The sequence below is a fragment of the Apodemus sylvaticus genome, chromosome 4, assembly GCF_947179515.1.
Source record: "Apodemus sylvaticus chromosome 4, mApoSyl1.1, whole genome shotgun sequence".
Classification (NCBI taxonomy): Eukaryota; Metazoa; Chordata; class Mammalia; order Rodentia; family Muridae; genus Apodemus; species Apodemus sylvaticus.
Window position 1 is genome coordinate 109,348,310 of NC_067475.1, and position 22,358 is coordinate 109,370,667.

The 22,358-nt window shown below is 43.5% G+C and overlaps 2 protein-coding genes across 3 annotated transcripts in view; one reads left to right on the top strand and one right to left on the bottom strand.

Moving 5' to 3' along the window:
- The window catches only part of Clrn1 (clarin 1), a 35,032-nt gene extending 29,072 nt beyond the window's left edge, over positions 1-5,960 (top strand). For both annotated transcript variants that reach the window (XM_052178718.1, XM_052178719.1), the window contains one exon: positions 5,695-5,960. In XM_052178718.1, the coding sequence (XP_052034678.1) occupies positions 5,695-5,960 (266 nt within the window). The remainder of the gene's footprint in view (positions 1-5,694) is intronic.
- Positions 5,961-19,871: 13,911 nt separating this feature from the next.
- LOC127683686 (uncharacterized) lies at positions 19,872-20,722 on the bottom strand (the record flags this gene model as incomplete). The annotated part of the gene is made up of 2 exons (XM_052180964.1): positions 20,485-20,722; positions 19,872-20,377 (listed from the first exon to the last, which is right to left on the bottom strand). Coding segments are annotated over exons 1-2 (744 nt in total), but the record flags the coding sequence as incomplete, so codon positions are not given.
- Positions 20,723-22,358: the final 1,636 nt, after the last annotated feature.

The following is a 22,358-nucleotide window of genomic DNA, read 5'->3' on the forward strand; positions in this document are numbered from 1 at the left end:
CCACAATGACATTCTTCTTCTTCTTCTTCTTCTTCTTCTTCTTCTTCTTCTTCTTCTTCTTCTTCTTCTTCTTCTTCTTCTTTTTAAAGAATTATTTATTTATTTATTTTATGTAAGTGCACTGTAGCTATCTTCATACACTCCAGAAGAGGGCGTCAGATCTCGATTCAGAAGGCTGCGAGCCAGCACGTGATAGCTGGGATTTGAACTCAGGATCTTCGGAAGCGCAATCAGTGCTCTTAACTGCTGAGCCATCCCTCCAGCCCTGACCTTCTTCTTTAAAACCCCATTTATATTTAGCGTCCTGATTTTAGACCCCACTCAATAAGATAACGCTGGAAAATCTCAGGGAAACACAGGAAGTTTAACCTCCTGTTGCAGAAGACAGGGGAAGCTCAGCTTAGCTGATGCTGCTCCTTTTTCTGCATCTCCTCAGTGTAACCACGAAGCCAAACTGCTCGAGATCACAACCTTAAAATTCACTCCTTGGTGTCTGCTCCATTTCCTTGTCTGCTGACTCCCTCTCTATGCGGTGTCTTTGTAGCAGTGTGGAATCAGAAAACTTCTACCTAGGAATGGCCTAGGAATACCTAGGAATGAAGTCATTACTGAAGGTAAGAGACCTCACCTTCAGTGAGTGACACTGATAAAGTCACACGCAGAAGATCAACACCACACCCTATTGAGATGTGACTTTCCCACCCTTAATTCCGCATCTTTCAAGATGCTAAAGAAGTAAATGACCACTCTATGTTAGATGGAGACTACCTCTACTATTTGTCACCTAGGAAACATGTGTTTTTGTTCTGAAGATGCTGGCCATTACTTTCAAAGGAACTGGCATTCTAATTTATTATTTTCTGAAATCGGAATTTAGTGCTGGGTAGGATAATTTCAGAATTCCTTCCCCTGTGAGGACATCAGCCCACAGCACAGTGGATGCCCTTAGACCCTGAGAGGTGTTCTTACTCAAAAGCACAGTTAGGCTCAGGGCCAAGCAGGATGGAAAAGCAGCTTTCTTACTGGCTGTCATCTACGTTCCCTGTGTTGTCTGGCCTGAGGAGACAGACACCTAGCTCAGCACTCCCAGGCAGCTGCCACACGAGAGTCAGAGTGTGCGGTGCCTAGAACAACACGAGCATTTGTTAATGTCTGATCATTCGCGGTGTGACAGCCCTATCACTCAACTATCTTATCCAGTTAGAAATTAACTCAGTAATCAAAGCCATTAAAGAGGGGAGCATAAGGGTAGCACCATCCAGATGGCGGGGGAATCAGATGGATGAAAAGAAAGAGGCTGAGGTCATTGAATGTGATCCCTGAGCTGCAAATGTGGGCCTTGTGCCCAGTTGTTTTCCAAATTCTAGTACGAGCGAGGTTCAGCGGGCTTCCAAAGTTCTGGTTCATTCTAACTTTTCTGTGAGTAGCGCAGAGATGATCAGATGGACAGACAAGTTGGGGAGCTGTCCCAGTGGCTCCAGCTGAGCGAGGGGGTTCAATGTCACATGCTCACTGGAATAAAAGAAGAGAGAAACACACAAGCCTAACTCTAACACTTGTAAGGGCTTCAGAGCATATAAACGAAAATCCAAATTTATGTATTGAAACATTTAAAGTTTAAAGTGAATTAAACCATTAAATACAATATGTTGAATTTTCTGTCCCAAGAAATGCCCCTCCAGAAGGACCTACGAGGGATTTAAATTTAGAATTCTTGACTCCCGTGCCCCCTCCCCCGCACACACACACAAAGCCCCGTCAGTTTCTGCTGTCTGCTTCTTGTCTCCGTTGGGCTTCTATCTCATCCAGGAAAGGTTTTGAGTATATATTGAGGGGCATGCTAATGAGCTGTCTATCAAATAGCTATTTCTAAGAAGCACCTAGTGCTCAGAGATACGTACCAGCAGCCACCAGCATGTGCTGCGGAGGACCAACCCCGGCAAGGTAATCATGCAGCCCTGGATATGGGCTCAGCCTGTAGGGGCAAGGGTCCCGGCAGGATGGGCTATAGTTCAGGCACACCCTCCAGGTGCACATGGTCCATTGACTTCAAGCGCACTACTCTTTGTGGGAGGACGAACGTTCAAAAGAAAGTTTTCAAAGGGAACAAAGCAAGAACCTCTAAAGAGGTGATGTGATATACGGGCCCTTCTTGCTGTGATAGAGAAACATTTTGGAAATGTGACAAGCCCTGTTCCCACCACCTCTCATGTCTCTCAACCAACATCTCTCCACATCCCAAGCAGCCAGGACACACAGCAAAAGCCTTCATGTACATCTTTTGGTCCGTAAGTCATAAATAGTCATCCTTGATCCCACAACCCCTTTGTAGATGTGGACAAAGAGAGGCGAAAATATCTCCAATTCACACTGAGTTGTTTCCCTTTAGCAGTCACAGGCAGGTTGTCTGGGGCTCAGGCTTGGATTTTGTCCTCTGACTTCAAGATAACAAAGTAGGTTGTTGTCAGACACAGAGTCCAGAGAGAACTCACAGAGCACTCTATTAGCCCGTATACTCTGTCCGGGCTCCTCGTGGTGATCTTGACAGATGAGCTACTGTCTGCATCTCAAGACGCGCAGGTGACTTTACTAAGAAATCTGACATGCAGGCTCACTAAGACTCTGTCTGCTTAACAAAGTATCCCTTTAAAATATTTAATGACTTGAAAAGGAAACTGAACTTGAATCTTCCTTTCAGTCACCAAGGAAATAGTATTCCTCTCCTGTCTGAAACTCACCACCATCTCCTCAGACAAAGGAAGCTCTTATGGTAACAGTAATGACATTTTCTCTACAATTTTCAAATAAAAGATAAAGAGAAAACAGCGTCTCAGCCTTTTTGTTAGGGTCTAACAATAAGGGAATCATATGGTTTGCAAGGGGGGAGCGCTGGTTTGAAGCTCAGAATACAAAAATAGGCTGACAAATCTCACAAAGGAATCTTTCCAGGGTCATGCCAGGGCCAGTAGGACGTGAGGTATTAAAAAAGCAGCATCATTTGACTATTTGTGTTATATGATGACGATCAACTTGATGGGACCAGCCTCAGGTGCAATTCATTCATTCATTCATTCACTCACTCACTCATTCATTTTCTCTTTCTCATCTGTCTGTCTGCTGGCCTGCCTGCCTTTACTTTTTACTTTTATTTTTCATGTAATCCTCCTGCCTCAACATCACAAGTGCCAGGATGACAGGTGCGTTTTTTATGAAGTCCCAAAGCAGAAACATGACTTCACCTTTCCTCTGCATGTCTGCTCCCCTCCCCCAGCAATCAGTTATCAGTTCTTATCTGTGCAGCAATCCAAGCCTGCACTTTAGACAGCATGGGGACCTGTGCCCACACTCACTGGACTCTCCTACACATCTCAGTCTTCCTTTGTGAGCCATATATATTTGAGTGCTGCCTGCCTCAGTAATAGTGACCCACATTCCTATTATAACAATCACTGCACTGGTTTATAGTTGTTTCTAGTATTCTCTTTGGGAGAAGAGACCCCTCGTGTTTTCTTTCTAGGTTGTTTCTCCATTACTAGCCAGGTGCCTGGCATCTGATATATCTAACTAAAGAAAAATGAGTAAGAGAATTAATGAATGGAAACCAAGACCATGTTGCTACGTCCACAATTTTTGAAGTAACTGAAATCAAAGAATAAAAATAGTAACATGCTAAATTGACGATAATCTTACTTGAGGAACTGTATAATAGCTATATTAAGGCTTTCCTGGTGTGAGGTCGGATAGCACAACAGATTCTAATTAAGAACAAGAGGGGCTAGAGAGACAGTTCAGCGGTTAAGAGAATTTACTGTTCTTGTAGAGGACCCAGGTTGGATACCTAGTACCAACATGGTGGCTCACAACTGCTTGGAACTCCAGTTCCTGGGGATCTGGCACCCTTATCTGACCCCCTCCAGCACCACGCATGTAGACATACATGACAGCAAAACACTCACACATGTAAAATAAAATAATCTCCAGGAAAGAGTGTAGAAACAAAAAAGTGGTACGTAGACATCATAGAACAAGCTATTAATTGTTCATTTGTACATATCAATTCCAATGGCAAAAGCTAATCATGAAATGTCTACCTACTACAGACAATGTAACTGAAGATGCAATTTGGGGATTCCCATCGCCTAATTTTATATATTAAGGGAAGGAATTTGGGTTTGAACCCAACTGGTTTAACTGAAGTCAGAAAGCCTTCTCAGCCAGTCAACTACTAACAACAGCCGCTTCTGGGCAGCCTAAGTAAGGCAATGGCTAAGAAAGCTTTCTGGAATCCTGGCCATCCATCCTGCTCTAGGTCTGGCCCCGCTTGTCCTTGATTCTGTCCCTGAGGCTATCCACTTGAAGGTAGAAAGAGGAACGGGGTGGGGAGACTGTTTTTTTCATTTCTTCATCCTTAGGCCAGAAGACGACCACCCATCATTTTGAGAATCTAGTTAGTGTGGAGAAGCCCTCTTCTGCAGAGGTCTCACATAGCCTACAGCCACCTTCTTTACAGATAGTGATCCATGGTGGGGAATCAAAGCAGCAAAGGAAACAAAGTAAACAGGCAATTTCTTCATATATTGAAATGGGGGTTAGACTCCAGGGATAGCCTGAGCTTCATGTGTCTGGGATTCAGGTTTTACCTTTGTTATTTTGCTATCGCCATGACTTCTGTTTGTTTTTGGATGAGTACGTGTGCATGTATGTATGTCAAGGCCCAAGGTTGATGATGAGAAACAACTTTGATCTCTCTTCAGTCGTATTCTTTGAGGCAGAGCCTTAAATCCAAGGTTCCCATATATTGCCAGTCTTGCTGGCAAGCTTGCTCTGTGGATGCCATCTTTACCTTCTAAGCCTGAATTACAGAGTGACCACCACACCCACCCAGCATTTACCTGGTTCTGTGGATCTGAACTCTGGTACTCACACTTGCACAGTTCGTACTTTAACCAGAGAGCTATCTCCCATGCCCCATGGCTTCCATTTCTGATGCCACCTGGACCACAATGTTCCCAGAAGGCATTGCATCCACATTTCAGTTATGAGAAGGAAGAGAGGGAGAAAATTCCTGCTTCTCCACCTCAGCTACCCTCAACTCACCTGAATTTATTAAAGGTAGCCACATGCCCAGCTTCAATCTGAATTCAGCTACAGAGAGAGCAGGTATGCTCTTGGTCAACAACATTTTATCTAAAGCTACCTTTGGCCCGGGTACTCGTCTGGGCAGTGTTGGCAAGTTGAGAGTTGGAGGGTCATGGGACCCTTTTATGAGGAAATTAGGGGCCTTTCAGAAGGGACTGAATGACTGACATTTGTCCTTCATCGCCTGTGAAGTACAGAGAAATGTGTTCTCTTGAAGCCACGGTGGCTGCTTAGCGGTTGAGTTTGTTATTGTGCTTTGAAGGTGCCCACTAATTCAGGCTGCAGTGAGATCAGCTTGATTCTAACTGCTCTATTTAAGCCATCAATGTCCCCTCCCCATACAAGTCTTTCTTAGGCACAGCCATTTCCCAAGTGTTACCAATCATTGATGGGGATCAAGCTCATGACTGCAGTTTTACAATAGTATCATTTTGCCGAAGACCGTGAATGAGGATGGTGGTGATAAGTTGTCTTTGTTTGCTCACTGATGTCCTCTTTGACTCTTACAATCAGGCAATATTTGTCCTAAGATATTCTCTGTTCTTTGTGTTACAGGCTCCTGCGGCTGTCTTGTTATGATATTGTTTGCCTCTGAAGTGAAAATCCACCGCCTTTCAGAGAAAATTGCAAATTTTAAAGAAGGAACCTATGCCTACAGAACGCAAAACGAAAACTATACCACCTCCTTCTGGGTTGTTTTCATTTGCTTTTTTGTTCATTTCCTGAATGGGCTCCTGATACGACTTGCTGGATTTCAGTTCCCTTTCACAAAATCTAAAGAAACAGAGACCACTAATGTAGCTTCAGATTTAATGTACTAAAAGGCAAATATCTCCATCATTTCTCAATAAGGATATGGACTTTGGCCACATTTAGTATGGCTGATTTTATCTATACGTTTAGACTCCTTAAGCACCAAGCCCTCCTTATGTTATGTTTACAGAGCGTGTAGTGAAGATTCAGGCTGGAAAATAACAGATGCAGAAGGATGGTTTCAGAAAGTCTTCTGCCTGGTGGGTAACTGCCTGTATAGTTAATCCAAAGCAGTTGGCCAGATGGACGGATGGTTTCTCTAAGTCCTTACTTGACCGACAAGATGCACGTTCTACCAAGGAGAACTCAACAGACACATGACATATAGGTTAAGAAAACATATGTTATTTCTAATTGTCCACATAGTTGTTGTCACAGATCCCAGAAAGCAGAGGTGAAATTGGCATCCTAAACTGACAGTGCACTGAATCTTTGAAAGGCTCCAGGTTCTTTGTAAGTTTGTTTAGAGCATGATGTTATTATGTCTGGTGGTCAAAACCAGAAAAGTTTATAAACAAACAAGAGAGAGAGAAAGGGAGGGAGGGAGGGAGGGAGGGAAGGAAGGAAGGAAGGAAGGAAGGAAGGAAGGAAGGAAGGAAGGAAGGAAGGAAGGAAGGAAGAAAGGAAGGAAGGAAGGAAGGAAAGAAGCAGATCAATGGTTTCTTATGCATCTGAGTACTGACTGCATAACAATGGTACTTACAGTGGACCAAATTGCTACTAGACCAGTGAGAGCAACCCATTTGGGGACTGTTTCCAGCTTGGCATCTTTGGAACTAATGAGCTCCGAATTATTCAGAATTGAGGTGGGATTGCAGTATGTCATGGGAGTCGTGAATTGCAGCCTAAGTCAAATCTTTCTCCTTGAATTATTCACCAAGCGATCTGCTGGGGACCAGAGGCCACACGTGAGCCTGAAACTGACACTTCTTAACTCTCAGGAAATGTGTTACCCTCAGGAAAGCCCTCAGGGAAGAACAAAGGACAAAGATATCACAGTGCCCTGGCCACAAACACCAGAGCTGGTAAAGGGTTTGGAAATGCTTGGGAAAACCAACCTGAAACTAGGAAGATGGCTCAGTTGATAGAGCGCTGCCTCCAAAGCATGAGAGCCTGAGCTCAGATCCCAGCAGCCATGAGAAAAGCCCAGGGCACAAGTCTGTGATCCCAGCACTGGGAAGAGAGAGATAGGCAACCTTGGAGCACACTGGCTAAGCCAGTCAAACCTAATCAGTGTGCTCCGAGGTCAATGAAAAAAAAAAAATGGAGGTGATTGAGAAAGGCACCCAAGCCAACTTTCAGCCCCCATGAGCCCCCTCCCATCACGAACACACACACGCGCGCGCGCGCGCGCACACACACACACACACACAACATAGCACACACACACACACACACATTCTCATTTTGGAACAATTTAAGAGACTGCACACCTCAAGTATAACCAGCTCTGGTGGTGGCGTGCTGTTTATTCTCAGACATCACAACACACTCTCTGTTCTCAGGATAGAGTCCTTTCACCTTAATTCACAACACCTGGAAGTTTCTAGAAGCCCACCAGCTAGTCTGTGCAGGAGATTGTACATGCTTTGTTGATGTTTTGGTGATGGGATAGTAGTGCCCAGGCCTGGAGGTCATACACTGAAATTCTCAAGCACAAAAGGCTGTGTTAGGAGGGGAAGGGTGGGAGTTGACTCGGAGAGCCCCCTCCTCTCCAAGCCTCTCCATTGGCCTCTTTCCTCTCTGCTCAGAGGTCTGAAAGGGGTTTTTGTTGTTGTTGTTGTTTTGTTTTATTTTTCTGTAGAAAACAAGTGTTTGGTTGCTCTCTGTTCCATTAAAAGATAGGCTTGAGAGAGGCACTGAAAATCTTATGAGAACCTCACAGACAGACTAACAATAATCCCTTCTTGTGGTTAGGAGCTAGAAACAGGCCCCTTAAAGACAACAGACTGTCCATGAAAATCCTGTCACAGAAAAAAATCATCAGTCAATCAGTGAACGCTCACAGTTCACACTCTCTGCCCATCTTCCAACAGATGAAATGCCTGGGGTTGCCCTGAGCCAAGGGCCCTGATGCAACACTCTTCTGTCTGCTCCTTCAGAGGGATCACCGGCTCTAAACAGGACATTCATTTTGCTGTGCTAGGCCTCTCAGGCACATGGTGGTCAGCATTCTCATGAGGACTCGGGGGCCCCCTGCTGGCCCTGGGGTGGCGAGCAACCTGCTACTTCATCGTTCCCAGATACCCAAATATGAAGGCTGTGACACTACTTGGAAGGAGTTGCAGGTAGTGTCTAGGAAAGAGTCCTGAGGTGTCCCCTAGAGTAGAAGAAAGGGCCAAATCTGAGTAGATTATTATCAGAACTAATTCTTCCAACTAACTGCTTTACTGTTACAGTTTGTCATGACGGGTGAGTGCTGTTATAACTGAAGATCTAAAGCCAGGGTTTAGTATTTCAAGGATACATCTTGTATACCAAGGACTAATTTTATTCCTGACTCCACTTGGAGTTCTTGTGCTTTTTGTTACTTACCATTGTATCATCCTGGCCTCAGTTCCCTGAGTTAGGATCACAGGCTGAGCTGCCATGATGCTGCTTTCCTCCCCACTTTGTTTCAGTGCAAACTTACATTTGTATGAACCACATCTTTGTAAGTTGCCTTAGTTTATCCTTGTTGCTTTGAGGAAAAGCTATGATGTACCTTTAACAGATGCAAACCTTGCCACTATACAACACCTACACAAAACTAAGGCAACATACATAAAACGCAACCCAATACTCAAATGAAATATATCACCTCGAAGCCAGTACAGAATCCTAGGATATGTGGGAGGCACTTGGTAACTATTTCTTGAAAGACAATCAACCAGACTCATTCCAGAGAACTAGCTGCCTCTAACAATGGCTAACATCCTTAAACTGGTTTCCTTTCCTATCATCTAACCCTTGCATTTTCATTGATTTTCATCTTACTCCACCTCTAAGAAGGGCTTGGAATTTTGAAGGACAGGGATTATCTTGAGATTGCGTTTCAGCAGGAACAGACCTTCACCGTGCTGTAGCTGCATTTAACACTCAAGGAAACACCTTGATACTGGTTCTAATGAATGAATCAACCAGTTCTTAAGATATTGATGGAGGTTCAGGACATGGCCTGCAGGACAGGGTAGTGAGGCCTCCCTCCTGCCCTTAAATCAGTTCCAATGGTCACAGAGACTATATTGTCACTAAAATGCAGATTTTTTTTCTCAGAAACTAAATTAACAATGAGCCAGCTAGATAAAGAGAAAAGGAACTGGCTGCCACCTGACTTCTCCTCAGCTTCCTTTGCTTACCTGAAACTAGTCCACAGGATACCTTGTATTAGCCAAGGTTATCTAGAGTAACAGATACTTAGAGAATAAATATCTCTCTTATTCATATGTATGTGTATTTATTAGAATGACTTGCAGGCTGTGGTCCAACTAATCCAACTATGGCTGCCTATGTATGGAAGGTCCAAGAATCCAGTAATTCTTCAGTTCACGAGGCTGGATGTCTCAGCTAGTCTTCAGTAGGCTCTGGAATCTTGAAGAAGTAGGCTCTAATAACAGTGAAGGACTTGCTAGAGAGACAAGAACAAGTAGACAAAGAGCAAACGCTTCTGTCTTCCATGTCCTTATACAGGTTTCCAGCAGAAGGTATGGCCCAGATTAAAGATGGCTTATCCCACCTCAAAGATCCAGATAAGAAGTGGATCTGCCCAGTTCAAATTCATCAAAAATCCTTCATTGGTGTGTTCCTCCATTTAGGATTTTTAGATAATTCCAGAAATAGTCAAGTTGGCAGTCAATAATATCCATCACAAATCACTTGACACACAATCCTATCGCCTTGTATGATGATTAGTTTCCAAATGAAAACAATAACCAGGTCAGAATTATGCCTACATATGCTATGACTACCACATGTACAATTACAAATACATTATGTATTTAACCAGATTATAATTACATGCAACATGATATGACTATCTCTCATACAACTGCAAATGTATTGTAAATTTAGAATAGGTGGGATTTCTTTTAGTGTCTCAAACTTAAATATGACAATTGATTTTCTCTTTACTGATGTTATTTTAAATGATGATGAAATTGAGGAAAGAAAACAAAAATATCTGTATAAATGTATTCTTAACAAAATATGACAGAAACACTTATGTCAATTATAATCCTCATTTCTGTAAATGATCATGTGGCCTTAGCTGGTATTTATAACTAACTACCTTCCTCCGTTACCCATTCTGTATTTCTTCTACCCTCAGTAAGCACCTCAGCAGGCCTTGGCTCTTTTCCTTGAGGAATGACCCATATGTTCATTCCTAATGGGTCTGTGCCCTTGGTTATTCGGCCTGGATTAGGTTGTTGTAGTTTCCCATTGACTATAATCACAGGACATGATAGCACTAAGAGACATCTTAAAGGATTTCCTGCACTTGGACATAATCCTTCTACCTCCATTGTAGAGAAGCAATTCAATATCCCCAAAGTAATCTGGATCTATCACCCCTCTGAACACTGTTATTTCTTTCTTAGTCTGTTGGCTTAAGGGCATCAAGAAACCCAAAGTGTCTGGGGAGAAGTCTGAGCTTCCAGTTCAATGGAATGTTTGTTGTGGCTCCTGGCAGAAGTGCTCCCCTCGCTGGAACCAAAACTTTGAGGGCAGCAGAACATAATGTTGTGGAAATAGGAAGCAAAACTTTCTCCAATATGTCACTAAGTACTATAGTGACTGGAACAATTCCATTTTCTACCCCTTGATTCCTGGCTATGGGAAAAATCATACTATATACTGGACCCTGATTTAAAATATAAGAACCCTGCCATCACCTAATAGGTGCTGAAATAGTGTCTTCACTATTCTATCTTTCTAGTAGGTCAGTTGATTCAGAATGGTGGGGAACATGGTAAAACCCGTGAATTCCATGATCATGGGCCCATGTTATACTTCTGTCATACTTCTCTGGCTATGAAGTTAATTCCTTGGTCAGAAGCAGTACCGTACAGAATACCAGGATGATGGATAAGGCAGTCTATAAGTCCATGTGTGGTAGTTTTGGCAGAAGCATTATTTTCAGAAGAGGCAAATTTATAAACAGAATAAGTATCTACTCCAATAAGGACAAAGCTTTGTCCTTTCTATAGAGGAAGTGGTCCATATTGCTGGCTTGTCTCCCTGGGAAACACTGCCATATCTGAGGCTCAGTGTTGGTCTCTGCTGTCAGTAGATCTGGCACTGGACAACAACTGTAGTCAGCCTTCTTGAATGGAAGCCCATGCTGTCAATCACATATATAATATCCATTGCCGCCACCACCACCACGGCCATTTTGTTCATGGGTCATAGGAAAATGACATGAATTATTGAGGAAGGAGAAGGCTAATTGTCTAAAGAACTCCACCTCAGCTGAAGTCACCTTCTGATGGGCATGTATATGGAACACAGGATCTTCACATCCTTCCCTCATTGGAGAGAATACTTTGTCTCCAGATGTGGTGGTTTGAATGGAAATGGCCCTCATAGGCCCATAAGAAGTGGCACTATTAGGAGATATGGCCTTGATGGAGTATGTGTAGCCTTGTTGGAGAAAGTGGTTTTCAAGCCAGGCCCAGTGGTATTCTCTCTTCCTGCTGCCTGCCAATGAGGATGTAGAACTCTCAGCTGCCTCTCTAGCCCCTTACTTGTCTCTGTGTCTCCATGATTCCTACCATGACAAAAATGGACTAAAATTCTGAACTGTAAGTTAGCTCCCCCCCCCAAAAAAAAACGTTTTCCTTTAGAAGAGGTGCTGGGGTCATCACAGCAATAAAAACCCTAATTAAACAGAAGTTGTTACCAGGGACTAGGGTACTGCTGCGATATGCCAGACCATGCTTTTATTTAATGGAATATGGAACACTTTGAGACTTTGAACTAGAAAAGCAGTTGGACACTTTAAGTGGTGCTTAATGGATGATACTAATAGAAGCCAGGGAAGGCAGTGATGTTGAAGGTGATTTGAACTCTGGAGGTCCAGCTCAAAAGCTATTAAAAAAAAAAAAAGAATAGTATTAGTGTGTGATCTTGAGCCCAATCTTATGGTATTTTGGTGAAGAATATGCCTGCTTTCTCCCTTTGTCAAAAAAAAAAAAAAATATCTACCTGAGGTGAAGTTAGAGAACTATGGATTAATAGCGGTGGCAGAAGATTTCCAGACAACCTAGTATTGACTGTGTTGATTGATTTTTATTAGCCATACGTATGCGGATCAATAACGAAAAGAAGCAAGCTGAGCAAGGAAAAAAAATCATGTACAGTTTGAGGAGAAAGGGAACAGCAGGGGGTGTGAAATAGCAGGGAGTCTGTGTTCCAGGAAAGAAACAGATTGAAGCTTAAAGTCAAAGGGAGCGGTGTCCTCAGGGCAAGACCTCACCCAGCAAAGCTTTCAACTTGTGAAAAGGAATTATAGAAAAGTTTAGGGCTGGATGTGATGGCACATACTTTTAATCCCAGCACTGGGGAGGCAGAAGCAGGCAGATTTTAGAGTTCTGGGCCACCCTGGTCTATACAGATCGAGTGCTAGGACAGCTAAGCTCAAGCAGTGGAGGGAACTATCCAAAACAAGAAAGCTGGTGAAAATATATTTTAATAAGGGGGTCATGTTCCAGCCACAGAAAGCAGCAGAACTTGATAGTTTTGGCCACGTCGTTCTAGCTTTAGAGTTAAAGACAAAAGAAAGGAGGTATAGAATCTCGTTCAGCAGCTAAGGAAAGCTATTGAGGCCACACACATGGCAGGGGTGTCCTTACATTAAGAGCCAGACTGGTCATTGTGTCAAGTGTTGAAGGTGAAGCCTGGATTGCCTTGCATATCCCAAAATGTCGGAGATGCCAGAGTCATGAGATACCTACCAAACACAACTGCTAACAGGGAGTGGAAACAGCCCAAGAAAAGGAAATTTGCTACAGCCAACAAAGCTGAAAGGAGTTGGAAATGTGGACAGTACTTTGACATCAGACATGGAGGTGAAGAGTTTGAAGTTTGCCTTGTTGGTTTTTCATCCAGTATTTCTTTCCTTTGTTCCCTTTCCTCCCCTTTGGAATGGTAATACATATTTTTTGCCATTGTATGTTGGAAGTATGTGATCTGCTTTTTCATTTTCATTTTTACAGGGGATTACAGTAAGAGATTACATGAGTCTCAGAAGAGCCTTTGAACTCTGGATTTTCAAACAGTGTTGAAAACTGTGATAGACTATGAAGACTTTTGAAGTTGAACTAAATGCATTTTATATTAAGATATGACTACAACTCTATGGGGGCCAGAGAGTGGAATGTGGTGGTTTGAATGAAAATGGCCCCCATCAGCTCATAAGCAGTGGCACCTATTAGGATGCATGGCCTTGTTGGAGTACATGTGGTGCTGTTGGAGAAAGTATGCCAGTGCAGATAGACTTTGGGATTTCATAAGCCCAAATCAAGCCCAGTGGCTCTCTCTTCCTACTGCCTTCAGATCTGGATATAGAACTCTCAGCCACCTCTCCTACACAATGTCTGCCTGTGTGCCACCATGCTTTCCGCTATGACTATAATAGACTAAACCTCTGAACTGTAAGATAGCTCCAAGTAGATGTTTTCCTTTAGTTGTTGTGGTCACAGTGTCTCTTGAGAGCAATAGAAACTCTAAGACACTGAATGTTCTCATCAATTTTCCAATCATGCTCTTTCCAAATCAATGTCCATCTAGCTAATCCACTGGCTAGAGTTTATGAATTGCTGAACAATCATACCCATTTCTCCTTCCCAATAAAATGTATGACCATGTATACTGCCCAAAGTTCTGCCCACTGTCAAAGTTTTGCTTCACTAAAATCTTTCAGAGTTGACCTGGAAAGTGTTTGTAATACTACAGTTGTCCACTTCTAGACGATGCCTGGATAGCATGCAGAACCATCAGTAAAACAGGCCCTAGTCTTCTCTTCCTTAGTTAACAGGTCATAGGGCATACCTCATGAGACTACAGGTGCATGCTTGCCAGGAGACATTGTAATGGGAGAAGAAAACATGGGCATTTGGACAACATCTTCATTTTCAGGACTTCATTTGCAAATGCATTGTTGCTGTGGACAATGAGTTTGTGGGTGGAATAATACCTATCTCATGATGGACAGCTCAAGTCACTCCGTAACCTGGTGACTGATGACAGCTCAAGTCACTCCGTAACCTGGTGACCCATGACGGACAGCTCAAGTCACTCTGTAACTTGGTGACCCATTTTCAAACATTGTTTCCACTAATGCCCAATAGTAGGCCAAATGCTGTCTTTCAAAGGGAAAACAGTTGTCTGCAGATGATAGAAGAGCCTTGCTCTAAAATCCCAAAGGTCTCTTCTGTGATTCAACCATAGGAGCCTGCCTAAGGCTCTAAACCAGCATCCCTATATGCCACTGGCTTCTCAAGTACCATCTTGAGGTATATATGCTGAATCATATAGTTCAAGCAGTACAGCATCCTGAACAGCAGCAGCCTGGACCTGTTGAAGAGTCTTCTTCTATTCCAGGCCCCACAGAAAACTAGCAGCTTTCCAAGTCACCTAGTTCATGGACTGAAATGACACCAGGAATGTGCTGTCTCCAGAATCCAAATAAACCCACTCGACACTGTGCTTCCTTTTTGGTGGTAGGAGGGGCCAGGGCAATAAATTATCCTTCACCTTAGAAGGAATATCTCTGGGTGCCCCATGCCACCGGACTCCTAAGGAATTTCACTGAAGTAGAAGGCATCTGAATTTTGGTTGGATTTATTTTCCATTCTGTCATGTACATATGTGTTGTCAATGAATCCAAGGTGAGTGATACCCCCCACTCATTTAGTTCAATCAGCATAATGTTGTCCATATAGTGAAACAAGGAGATATTCTGTGGAAGAGACGATCCTTCTAAGTTATGACACAGGGCTGGAGAGTTAATATACAGTTGAGGTAAAACTATAAAGGTATTGACAGCCTTGGCAACTGAAAGCAAATTACTTCTGGCAATCTTTATGGACAGATACCAAGTAAAAGGCAGTTGCAAGATCAGTAGTTGCATACCATGTCCCAGAAGATGTGTCATCTGCTCAAGTAAGGACACCACACCTAGTACAGCAGCTGCAATCGGAGTCACTACCTGATTGAGTTTTCAACAGTCCTCTGTCATTCTCCATGATCCATCGGTCTTCTGTACTGGCATGAAAGGAGAATTAAAGGGAGATGTAGTGGGAGCCACCACCCCTGCATCTTTCAACTCCTTGAGGGTGGCACTAATTTCTACTGTTCCTCAAGGGAAATGAAACTAGTTTTGATTCACTATTTTCCCTGGCATCTCTAAAGGCATCCATTTAGCCTTTTCCACCTAAAGGCATCCATTTAGCCTTTTCCACCAAAATAGCCCTCACTCCACAGGTCAGAATTCTAAGTATATCTATCCCACTTATACATTCTGGGACTTGAGAAATAACCACAGTATGAGAGTCAGGATCCACTGGACCTACTTTAAATCAAACTCCAGACAAACACCATTAATTCCCTAATCTCCACAAGCCAAAATGTTTCTTGGGATTTCCTACAATCAGCATTAACTAAAACAAGTATCCAGTAGACCCTGCAAAGGAGACTGTTTCCTTTCCCACAGTGTATAATTGTCCCTTTTTTTAAAAGGCTGTAGGTCCCTGTGGGAAAAGAATAAAGACTAACAGTAAAACTCTTAAGTATTATCAAGGTCCTTCCTTCCTCAGGGGAACCTGGCCACCCCTTCATTCAAGGGGATCTAGGCCTCTGAACTATCTCAGGTCTGGAAATTGGTTCATGATCTAAAATTATTGTTTTTGTCACAATCCAATAGAGCTTTCTTTCATTTTTTGAGAGGCATCTTACTTACTTTGTAAGTGGAAATACCATCTTTGATTAGCCAATACCAAAGGTCCACACAAGTCATATCACAATAAAATTCACTTTGCCTGTGCTGACCATTATGGGTCAGGTCACTGTGGACTTTGCTTTGTCTATGCTGCCCAGTGTGATAAGTATAATCATCTTGCCTTTGGTGGTCCAATGCTGCCACCTGGCTCCTGCTACTTTGGAGACAAATTAATACCACTGCTTTTAATTTATTCAACCAAGCAGCTGCTTCTCCAACCATCAGGTCTGGCACAAGGCGAAGGGTGACCACAAAGCCTTTCGAATGTGCTGGTGCTCCTTTCACAAGTGTGCGTCTTATAAGATTAGTGAAGAGCATGTCTTCTGTGTTTTCTCAATGTGCAGGATTATATTTTACACAGTGTACCCATTCTAGCATTGCAATTTCCCTGAACCTTAAAAATCTCTTCATCAACACTAAACCAAGGGATATCAGATATCTATGACTCCCTTTTAGTAAGCCATCTTTTGAAAAATTCTTCAGTCATCTATTAAAATAAACGTTTGACACCTTTTTGTTTTTAACTGTGAACTTCCATTTTAAATCTATTCAGTGGACCTATAGCAATAAATTCAACCTGATCTAGTTTTATATTCCTTCTACCATTATCCCACATCCTTACAGTTAATTTCTACATATATTGTCTAGACTTCTGTTTGAATGAATTAGCAAACTCATTAAGCTCTTTAGTAGTATAGCACACCTCTTCATGAACTACTTTCTACCTTCCCTCTAGGAGTCTGCTTGGCCTTAAATCTGGTTATAACTCTAAAGGTAACTATTGATGAATTCTGAGGAACATCAGTATTTTCTTACTTGGCATTTCATTCAGAGAAAATCATTGCTCTTTTAGCAGACAATAAAGAATTCATTTCCTCACTGAAAGATAGAAAAGGCAATTATTTCAGGGATTGAGATACACCTTCTGCTGGGGATGGAAAAACTGCTTTCTCAACCCTTGAGAATCTGAGGGTTTGAGGTCCTCATCTTCAATAAGGTTCTCTTATATATATTCCCAAGTGACAGGATTCCATTCTTTGCCAATTAATGTTGTTACCTAGATTAGAAGTGGATCTTCACATTTCAAACCAGACAAAAATCCCTCCCAAGTATGCCCCTCCATTTTGGAGTTTTAATTAGTTCGAGATGCAGTCAAGTTGACAACCAAGAATAGCCATCACACATGGCTTCTATATGATGTACACACAGATAACACACAGAGCCTTTTGTGGTTCTTCATAGCTTCTTCTAACAGAGAATCAACACATTGCTCCTCACCCATGCCCTCTCCCTCAAGTCACTCCCATTTTATTCTCAAAGGTTTTCAGACCCTCTGGGTCCTCAGAAATAAATCTGTTATTCCAGTGTCTACATCAGCACATCTCACAGCTCATAGCCAACCTTAGACCTCTGTGAGAAACTACATAGCCACCACAGAGGAACTGTTCCCAAGGAATGCTGGGCCCCCTCCCCATTCTGAAAGTGCTGAGACCTGTGTTTGGGTGCAGTCAGTGGAGTCAGGGAGGAGAAGAGCCCTCCTAGCACTGAGGTACTTTCTGGCCAGTGTCCTAAGCAGTCTTTTTGTGTTTGGGGCACCACATGTCCTCATTCAGCCTCTTACTACAAGTCCCTGTTTTCCCTTCTCCATACACAGGTGTCAATATTTCAGACAAGAAGGAGAAGCCTCAGTCTTATCAGTTTTCATTTCTGTCTGCCTAGTGCATCTAGAAAGCTCTTCAGCCCATATTCTGTATAATTAGGAATCAATCTGTGACTGAATTATCCACAACATACAAGATGATTCCCCGTCACAGTTGGCAGAGCTAATAATGCCTCGATAAAGTCTACCAGATGGTGTGTGCTTCCTTCCTTTGTTTCTGCCACACAGCGATGAGCAGGGGTGCCAAGCCTGCCCTACCTGGGTAATCTCAGGTCAGTGATACTTGGACTCCATACATAGTCCCCCAAGATGAAGAAAGCATCATGAAGATATACCTCAAGGCTCTATTCCCTTTTTAATCTTCCACCCTATGCTTCCCTTTCTGCTTTAAGAGTGCCACATTTCATGTTTTCATTAATAATCGTAAGGCTTATCTGCTATTTTTAAAATGGCTACTTTGAACTTGGAAGTTTCTGTGTGAGACATTTTGGGACTTTCTAAATCTGTCCACTGCCCAGATAGTTCAAAGTTCTTATCCTGTGCATTGCAGGTACTTCAGATGGTAGGTCCAATTAATGACTCCCTTCAGTTGAGGCATGACCACAAAGCCATCAAATGTAGAGAAGGCAGTGTTAATGCAGTGAGCTGGTGGAGCCGAGACAACATGGATGTGAGCACCTAGAGAAGTACTCAGCGTCCCAGTGGAAGCTAACTCTGGGAGCACAGATGCACAGACTCTGGTCATATGTGCTTGGAGTTTATCCAGCAGATCACTGGGCAGAAATGATTTCATCAGATCTGCATTACCAAACAGCATGCTGAGGCCTGAGAGAGAAAAGACAGAAAAATGAGCCAAGCCATAAGAACACTTCATAGAAACTTACTCAGAAGATAATGAGACTGTCCGAAGCAGCAGAAGGGGAAAGAGCACAGATGGAAGGCTAACTGACCCATCGAATGTCCTGCTCTTTTCAACGAGGACAGAACAGAAGCCTTAGAGGCAGGGTCCAAAGAAGGACCATCAGAGGAACATTCTCAGGGCTAAATGTGTGAGTGTATTTGGAAATCAAGAAGTAGACACATGAACACAAGAGAAGGCATATCCTCTGCCTGCAAATCAAGCACAGAAGAGCTCACCTGCCTCTGTACCAAGCATGGAATGGGAAGTAATGTTTTCATACACAAGCTCACAGACACAAAAGCAAAGGGTTATAATGGAGAGAGATATGCCTCAAATGATATAAAGAGGAGAGGCAAAAGGTGGGCTCTTTCTTTAGAAAGCCCATCTCCTCCCTTCAATCACAATATGCAGAATTCCTTTATCAAGACAAAATACATTTCATTGAATAATTAGAAGTAATTATGTAATAATTACTCCATAGTCGAGTTGGTAAAATTATACATCTAAAAAATTTCCCCCTCAGTGTCAATGATTGCTGGGAGGGCCTTTTGTTTCTCCTATTTTATTTTCATTTGTATGAATTTGTGTGCACCTGGAGCTGGGGTTGCAGGCGGTTGTAAACTCCTGGTAATTGAACTCTGGTCCTCTACAGTAATAGAAAGTGCTCTTAACCTCTGAGCCAACTCTCCAGCTCCCTGGCCGAGCCTTTTCTAATGGATAACTCTGATGCCAGAACACGGAAAGTAAGAAATCACAATTGACCCTTTCCCTTGAGTGTGTGGAAAGGGCGTGGACTTGTAAGTCCAAGCTGATGCTGCAGCAGCGTCTCTTCCTCTTCCTCATCCTCTTCCCCTACTCATTTTCCTCGTCCTCATTCTGTTAATAATGTAGTTACTTAGTTAAGGTTCTTTTTTATATAACTTATTTTTATTTTGTGTTCATTGGTATTGTCCCTGCATGTATGCCTGTATGAAGGTGTCAGAAGCCGAGACCTGGTGTTACAGACAGTGTGAGCTGCCATGTGGCTGCTAGAGACTGAACCCTGGTCCTGTGGAAGAGCAGCCAGTGCTGACGAGCCATCTCTCCAGCCCTCTTCGTTGAGATTCTTATAAGAGATATTCAGGTTGGAGGGCCTAAGGCAAGAAGACCCCACAAGCAGCCTGGGCTGCATAGTGAATCTCATAACATTGATATCCTGTCTCAAGGAGGGAGAGAGGAAATGAGGAGGGGTAGAAGACAAAGGGCTGTAGAAAGGACAGAGAGAGAGGGAGAGGGGAATAGAATTTCTAGACCCAGGTTTGAGGTAATCCCTGTAGGCCTTAGGCAATGATGGTACCATCACCACCACCACCACTACCATCACCACTACCATCATCACCACCACCACCACTACCATCACCATCACCACCACCACCACCACTACCACCACCATCACCACTGCCACCATCATCACCACTGCCACCATCACCACTACCACCACCACCACCATCACCATCACCACTACCATCATCACCACAATCACCACCGCCACCATCACCACTATCACCACCACCACTACCATCACCACCACCACCACCACTACCATCACCACTACCACCATCACCACCACCACCACCACCACTACCATCACCACTACCACCATCACCACCACCACCACCACCACTGCCATCACCACCACCATCACCACTGCCACCATCATCATCACCACCACCACCACCATCACCACCATCACCACCATCACCATCACCACCACCACCACCACCACCACCATCACCACCATCACCATCACCACCACCATCACCACTGCTACCATCACCACCACCACTACCACCACCAACACCAACACCAACACCAACACCAACACCACTACCACCATCGTCACCAGACCCTGGAATTTAAGTATTCCATTCCCTAAATAAACATCTAGCATGCTCAGGACAGGCTTCGACATCTGAATTAGATAGGTCTGGCTGGGTTAGGGTCTGAAGTTGGCACCAGCTGCTGGAGAATCCCTCAGTGCATAGGGCAGTGTGACCACCTGCCCATGCAGCACAGCACACCTCCTCCGTGCTTCCATTACTTCCACTGCTTGATGTTCTACCCCTTCATTGGGCCCAAGCCCTCTCCTCCATGATTGCAACTGTGCTCCAAGGCGGGTTAAGCAGCTCACTCTGTGAGGCAATAAAGCCTTCTTCAAGGGGAGGAAGATGAGGCTTACAATGGTCACCGCCATACTCAAGTTGGCTGGACCTAAGCCAGGGCTACGAAAGAATTGCGGCTGTTAGACTGTGGTCGGGGAGAGGGTGGAGGACGGAGTAGGGTACAGGAAGAGCCAATGCGAAGACCACTGGGGCAGAATCGCCAGGACTTGATGAACTGTGGTCACTGGACCCATGAACTAAGCCACTGACAAGAAGGTGGGAAGACGGGGGCAGGGAGAAGAACACAGAACAGCAGGAGAGGAAAAGGCAGGAAACAGGCTCGGACCTGAAGGGAGCACCTAGAGCCTGTCTGTAGCCAACGCGGAAGACATTTGTGGAAGGAGCTAGTTAGGGTCCCTCAGTGTCTGCCCCTCCCTTCCTGAATGGTAATGACCTCCTGACCTCCTGAGTGAAATGGTTGGCTGCTCCTCCTGCTGGATTCCTGACCTCCCTTGACACTAGTGGAGGCAGGACTCGGGCCTATGGAATGTGTGTGAACGTGCCTATGCAACGTCTGTGTCCTCCTCTAATGTGGATACCCTGCCTTCTTTTTCCCTTTTATCTGCACTGCCATGCAGAGCTAACAGCAGGAGACAAACAGGGTTATTTGTGGCAAATTCTAGACATCATATATTTTATCCATAAACGTTTTAATTACCCAGAACTCTTTTTTTAAATTATGATCGTAATACCAACATCATAGACGGAAAACAATACTTTTTTATTGTCCAACACGCAGTGCTTAATTTTCCCTAATTGTGTTTTTTCCCCCAAATGTACTCAACACATTATAAGTAGTTGACATGTATCTTTATCATGGAGTGGCTTGGAATTTTCTGGGAAGGATTCTTAAGCCTCCAGTGTGCTTCTGGGGATCTCTCTACCACACAGGGTGCCCTAATTCCAGAACCGATGCAGCTCCTGAAAACTTGGGGGTCTTCAGCCTGTCTGAGACCTGGAGTGGTGCTGAACAGGGCAGCCTGAATTCAGCATCCAGGTTTTTCGCTGGCCAACACATGTCCTAGTCCTTTTCAGGACAGGCCAAAATAATAGAGATACTCCATCACTGTCCCAGGCACCGGTCACCAAGTGCCTGGCATCATTTCCAAGGTAGACAATATGCTGAGAATAAGGCAGTTTGTAAAGTGGAGCTGCACAAATCCAGTTGTATCTAGTTCTGGAGTCAGAAAAGTTTCTAGATGGGGTCAACTAGAAAATATGTTAGGCTGGGCAGGCCCTATGGTTTCGGTCACCACCCTTCAATCCTGCTATTGTGTACAAAAGTGCTCACAGTACAGAAACCCAAAGTGTGTCTGTGTTCCAATAAAACTTTATTTATACACATTTTCAGTTATAAAGCATTATGCTGCTATACAATATGTAATTGTATTATCATACCTTCTATAATAGAATACTCTATAGTATACTATGAAGTAGTGTGATATTTCATGTAATAGATGTTATTCTTTCAGTTCTTCAATCATATAAACACAGAAAAATCTGGCAAACACAGTGGCCTGTACTGATACCATGGCACTTAGGAGGAGGCTGAGGCAGGTAGGCAGCCTGGGCTACAGAGGGAAACACTGTCTCAAGAAATCAAAGTAGTAATAATAAAAAGAAGTTAAGATACAAAAATCACTCTTGAATTCTAAGATATATCAAAAC